This window comes from Anolis carolinensis, chromosome 4 (assembly GCF_035594765.1).
Source record: "Anolis carolinensis isolate JA03-04 chromosome 4, rAnoCar3.1.pri, whole genome shotgun sequence".
In the NCBI taxonomy this organism is placed as follows: Eukaryota; Metazoa; Chordata; class Lepidosauria; order Squamata; family Dactyloidae; genus Anolis; species Anolis carolinensis.
In genome coordinates, this window is record NC_085844.1 from 47,606,836 (window position 1) to 47,613,272 (window position 6,437).

The following is a 6,437-nucleotide window of genomic DNA, read 5'->3' on the forward strand; positions in this document are numbered from 1 at the left end:
TAGCACTTTTACACCTGTATGTAAAAACCATCAGATTTTAGTATGGGAACAGAAGGAAATATGTAGTTTATATAAGTAAGCACTACCCTACATTGTAAGGTATTGAAAATATATGCTCTTTTTCCTTGAATTGTATTATGAATAACTCCTGAAATATTACTAATAAATTAACTAGATGGTTGTTGTTTTTCAATCCTTGAACAGGAAATGATGGATGTTAAGCAGTTCATTGACAAGCACCTACCTCCAGTTGACTGAAACTGAGCCTTGTTAAATCACCAGCATCATCTTTACTAGATTTTTTTCATGCAGCTGTTTCTAAAGCATCTCTGTGCCTACAGTGCTAGCTGTAATGCAAAGACTAGATAGCATCCGTTCAAGAGAAATGATGCTCTTTTAAAACTTTACTGGCAGTCATGTAAATATATGGCAGAGGAAAGATGTGTTGGGATACACTTTCAGAGTGCTTTAAATTTAAAACTGTCCATTAAGAATGATAGATCTCTTATTTTAAATTATTGTTTGAATAAGAACAGTATTTTCAAGATTTGTTTTATTAATGCTTGCTAATTGACACTGAAGTATTGTACATGCCATAACCGTAATGAACTTGCAGAAGTAGAATAAGTATTATCATAACTATATATCATAGCCCAGATGCTGTGACAAAGGCAAAAGTATTATTGCATGTACAAGAAAAGACTGTTCAATTTTTATCCCTATGCATTTTGAACTCTATGGTTATCTCATTAAATATACACTAGGCTACTTTCAAACTTTGAGAGGTGTCTGTCTCAAGACAAAATGTCTAGTCTGTTTGGGCTCAGATGTCATTCAGATAAATACAGAGAACTCAAAAATATATCACTATAATTCCTAGTAAACTGTAAAATTTAAGTTCTTGGAAGTTTTCCTGAATAGTCTGGTAAACTGCTTGAGAAATTAAAATAATCAAGGAAACATTTTATATGCTTTATGAAAAACTTTTTCTGCTTTAGAGAAATCAGGACTCGAACTATTAAGTATGCAAGGATTCATATAGTAAGCTGGTGCCAGAAATGCAAATGAAAATCATTATTCACCTCACATAAGTGTATCTTATTGGATGATACAGTGTTTTTCTTTGGTAACTTCTAAAGGGTCAAAGGAGAAAATGTATTTTCCCTCAGTATACCAAATCATAAGCTATAGCAAATGTCTGAGAAAAAGAAAATATTCTGTCTCGAGATATGCTGGGTACAAACAAACGTTTCTCAGCAATATGTATAATACAAGTTTCAGAGTTCTACAACTGGATTTGCAAATGTAGTGGTGGTGGGGACTGCAAATATGCTATACCCTTACCATGATAATATGCTATTGATTGATGTGAAATTGCTAGTATAATGTTGAAATTGTTCTAAGTTTGAGTCTCTATTTTCATACACATGAATCGAATCTTAGCCACCTTATTACATTGGTTGCCAAAACAAGCATTTAATTAAAATGCTTGTTTTGATAGTTGAATGCCCTAAATGTTTGTGATTTAATCTTGCCAACTGGCACTTCTTGTATCTGTGTTGTGGTTTCAATTCATACAACTTTTTGACACATTCCTTAGCCCTTACTGGGCTTCTATAGCCTACTAGACTGAGAGCCAGCAACATTGAGAAGCAAAAGTATCTGTGGATTGTACTAATTGAGATTACTAGCTGAAAAATCATACTTTAGGAACCTTGCCTATATCTTAAAACAACATTTTTTGCCTAGTAGGGAAATTTGAATCTAGCTTCCTCAGAAACACTGGTTTTCTGTTTTCTGCAAAAAAAACAGTTGAATGGAGAACTAAAACTTGTAGTTTTAAAGTACTACTATTCAAGGAAAGCTTCAACAGAAAATTCTAAATAGACTGTGACACTTAAAGGCAGTAAATGCCTTTAATCGTTCCTTCTGATATTTATATGCTGGAGACCTCTGCAACAAGAGTCTGTATTTGAATATTTTAACATTGTAACTTTGCTCAATATTCATCCTGTATTTACTGGAAAATAGTAATCTTGCACCATTCTATCAAGTTCTCAAAACCCTGTTTTCTTTACTGAAGATGGTCTGGTGAAAATATCTCTTATGGGTTACTGCAAAGATCAGTTTTTCTCTTAATAAAGAGAACTGCAAGTTTAAATTTCAATTTAGTATAATAGCATAATTGCATTAAACACGTGTCAAACTACTGAAATCACACTGGTGGTATTCTAACAAAATGTTTATTTCACTTTGAAATTTAGTGTCTAACATTCTGACAAAATCTTTATTCAGTATTAAATTACTTTTATCTGAAGTATTTGTGTGAAATATGTACTTGCCAACTTGCTATTAAATATTAATTGTATTGTAAATCATAGCACAACGCTGTGACAAAGGCAAAACTAATGATGTCATTGGAATTGCTGCTGATACGATGTAGCCTTTAGTCTTTCCTGAAGTATTGTATAATGGTCAATACAGTGAATTGCTGAAAAAAATACTGTACTCTATAACTTGTATTTTAAATCTGTTAATTAAATGTTTGCCTTAATGAAGTGCATTGCATTGTACTTCATTAAACTGCAAAATGCATCTTTTTTATAAACAGGTGCTATTGACTCAAATATAATTTTAAGAATGTATGTATAGGAAGTTAATGAAGCCATATATTGAGGCCGCAATATTTTATAAACAGGAACATTAATTTGGCTTTCTTTTATTTCAAGTTGTAGAAACCCATACTCAAGATTTTATATTATTTATGGTGAGAAATCTGTTGTTGATATGGCTTTCTGGTAGTTGAAAATTGTAACCTTTCTCTTTACTGTGAAATAAATTGAGAACAATCAATATGTGGACTAATTTTTAAGGTTGAGTAAATGCTGCAGCTCTAAAATATTAAAAAGGGAAAGTTTCAAATTTAAAACATGAGGGAAACAACAGTGGTGGGCTTTTGGTAAACAATTAAGCACACAAAGAATAATAAATGGCATTTAGAAATTACAAATATTGAAGCAGTGTTTGGCATCTACAGTTAGCTTGCTCATCCCTACCATATAGGGTTCGTCATAAACAGGAGCGGCCCTAGGTTTTTCCAGGTGGTAAAACCCAAGGTACCATTGGGTTGCTCGCCGCGGAACCAGGAAGTAGCTTGTATTCTCACGAGATCTCGCGAGATTTCAGCGAGATCTCACAGAAATCTCGCAAGATTTCACGAGATCTCGCGAAATATTGTGAGAATACAAAATACTTCCTGGTTCTGCAGCGAGCGACCCAGTGGTCATTGCCGCCCCCGCCGCTTTAGGTGCGCCCAGGAAGGCACTGCGCCTGAGGTGGGGGCTTCAGCGGTGTCCATGGAGAACCGGGCCTGGTCATAAGATAGAGTGGCTTGGGGAAGGGTGCCCTGAACAATGCCTTCCTGATCAGTTTTGCAAGGCAACTCAGAAGGAATACGGAAGATGTGATGGTGTGCTTTTGCTTCCTCCTAGGACCAATGCACATGTGTAGAAGGCTAGAGGCCATGGGCAAGAATTACTGCATACATGCACATTGTGAGCATTCTTGCCTGAAGCTCCTTGCCTTGGGATCAAAAAGTATAAAGCCTTTACATTTTCTTACAGGGGATAACGTGGAATTACATTGTGCCACCTGTGTCATACCCATGTACCTTCCCTGAATTTGAACCTCCACGAGAACTTCCTTCTGCTTCCTAGGGCCAAGTCTCAGAAGTCTTGTTGTAGTTTGCCGTTGGTTTCTTACCGCCTTCACTCAAGGACTGGATTCCTCCCCTAAAGCTTCATCTTGCACTAGTTCTTTCCTTGTGCTAACAAGCACATAAAATTCCTTCAATAGCATCTTTTCTGGAAATGCATTTTCTCCTTGAAATCCTGTGGTTCAAGGAGGTGTTTAAACCAATGCAATCTTGGTGCACATCCCATTTTGCAAAGGTTGCCACAGGAGTCTCACAACTTGATTTAGAAATAATTGCCATTGACCAAATAATAATAATAATAATAAAAGTTTATTTATACCCTGCCACCATCTCCCCGTGGGGACTCAGGGCGGCTTACATGGGGCAGAGGCCCAAACATAGGACAAAATATAGGCAACATAATACAAATTACACTATAAAAAGATAAAACAGCAATACAATATATCAATTAAAACAAAATACAGAATAAAAAATTGCATTTAAAACACATAAATTGTAAAATCGTAATAAATACAGGATTATTAAAAACCCTCGGGCTGAACCCAAAGGCTTCAAGAAGCCTATACATCTCTGTCTCCTCAGTAAACCCATATCTAAATGTCCAAGATTCATCCAAAACAGATGTACCAACATTCTTCCTCTGAGGAATATAGGGTTTTGGGTTCAGCCTCCATTCATACATCTGATCCATTAAAGGGGGATGTGTCACAGGAGAAGCCAGGTGTGGCAGTTCCTTTCTCCATATGATTCTTTTATACTAATGCATTTTTAAAGTTCTGCTACACAAAGCCTCAAACCTATTTTACCCATCTTATCCTGATCAACAAGTAGATCCAAACCAGATTTTCCTCCTCTGATGTTCCTTTTTCTTGATTTCATGAATGATCAGAAAAGCATGGGAAAAAACTGCCCTTTCTGTTTGTCTGTTTATACATACTAAAGATGGCATAGACATCGAAAAGTTTTAAAGTTTTAAGTTAAGGTTCCTTGTAAAATTATAAAGGCATCAATACGTTAAAGTGACAGCTTTGGAGAAGGCTATGGTACCTGGGCATATGGTGAATAAAAACAACACTAACCTTTCAATTTAGAATTTTTGCTACAGGTTAAACAATAGATTAGGTATGTAGGACAGTGAAAGGTTATATAGTAGAGTTTACTTACCTATTTCATTTTTCATTCCTCAGATAAATCTCAGTGTCTGAGACTTGCTTACCAAGGGCCTCAAGCCATGAGGAGAGGCGGGTTAAAAATAAAATAATTATAAACAATAGAAGCTACAAGTTTTATGATTAAATTTCCTAAAATTGTAAGGGTTCATTTCTACTGTTTTATTTGCCTCTTGAGGCACTACACTACACACTGGAAGTTGTACTTTGTTGAGGCACCAACACTTTCTCAAAGAAGGCTCAAATTACAGCTCCCATGGTTCCATAGAATTGAACTGTCTCAACTAAAGTTGTGTCAAGCGGTATTAATTCTCTGATGTAGATGCACCCTTGGCTGTCCAGGAGAGATTTTTCTGTTTTGAAATACATTTGAGGTTAAGTCTAGGAAAACCCTATGAAATTCGTGGAGTCCTCCAAGCACTGCTAAAGTAGGTTTTTTCCTTAGGCAAAAGGCATAGGAATAGCCAACATCCCAAGCCATGTTAACAAAGCAGCTGAACATCTCTCAGGGCCCTTCCAGACAGGCCTTATACCCCAGGATCTGATCCCAGGTTTTCTGTTTATCCCAATAAAGAGGCTAGGTTGTGAGGAATCTTTTATAAACGGCAAATGCCTTAATCTCTGAGTCCCGTTTTTTCCAATGAGGAACTAGGAGGCAAAGGAAACAAATTACCCAGCTTTATTTCAAAACAAAGTTGCAGGTGATCACTCTGAAAGGAAAATGGCACACCAATGACGTCTTTAACAAAGTTCTTATAGTTTTTTTTACAAGTACATTTAGCACCTTTTTAAAAAATCCTGGTTCTCATGCCCCTCATCTTTCATGCTGTCTCTTTTCTCTTTTCATCCTGCACATGGGTACTTTGATCAGATGCTTATCAAAACAGCTCAGGAGAGCAAATTTCCCGATTACAATCATCCAATCCATCAAACAGCAATTAATTCAATCCATCAAACGTTTGGACTTTTGAGTTCTGTTTTGACTTTATTTCTTCCCCTTAAATGTCTTACACTTCCATTTGGTGTGTTTTAATTGTTTAGCAAGTTCTCCTTCTGTCCCCTTGTGTGAGTATGTATTGTCCATCTGGTGTTTCATTGTCCTGCCTGTGTGAGCCTTCTTTCTGGCTTGATATTCAATTCATTCCCTTTTGCATATGTAAAGAAGGTGATGAACTTTTTATTATTGGGTTCTGTTTTCTTGCATGTGTTTCATTACTCCTTCAGCCTGTGTTTTCTCATGACTGTCTTCAATTGATTTCTTCTAATGCTAAGGCTATTTATTTAATCTAAACATATTCTTCTATACTATTGCTATTTATTAATCAAATTAAGTCATGTGTCCCTTGTCCCCTTCACTAGATTATCTGGCAGTACGGACTCATATAATCCAGTTTAAAGCAGAAAACCTGGGAACAGATCCTGGGATATAGGGCCTGTGTCTCTCTGTTTTATTGACTATATTCTAAAGCCTTTGACTGTGGGGATCAGTCAAACTTTGGCACGTTCATGGTGGTATGGGGATACTAAGGTTTAAGATTGGGAAAGGAGTATGG

At 36.2% G+C, this 6,437-nt stretch overlaps 1 protein-coding gene across 1 annotated transcript in view; it reads left to right on the forward strand.

The window, feature by feature from the left end:
- Nucleotides 1–2,853, forward strand: part of lypla1 (lysophospholipase 1) — a 36,931-nt gene extending 34,078 nt beyond the window's left edge. The window contains exon 9 of the mRNA XM_003224305.4: nt 205–2,853. Coding sequence (XP_003224353.1) covers nt 205–258 — 54 coding nt within the window. The 3' untranslated portion in view covers nt 259–2,853. The remainder of the gene's footprint in view (nt 1–204) is intronic.
- The last annotated feature ends 3,584 nt before the right edge of the window (nt 2,854–6,437 follow it).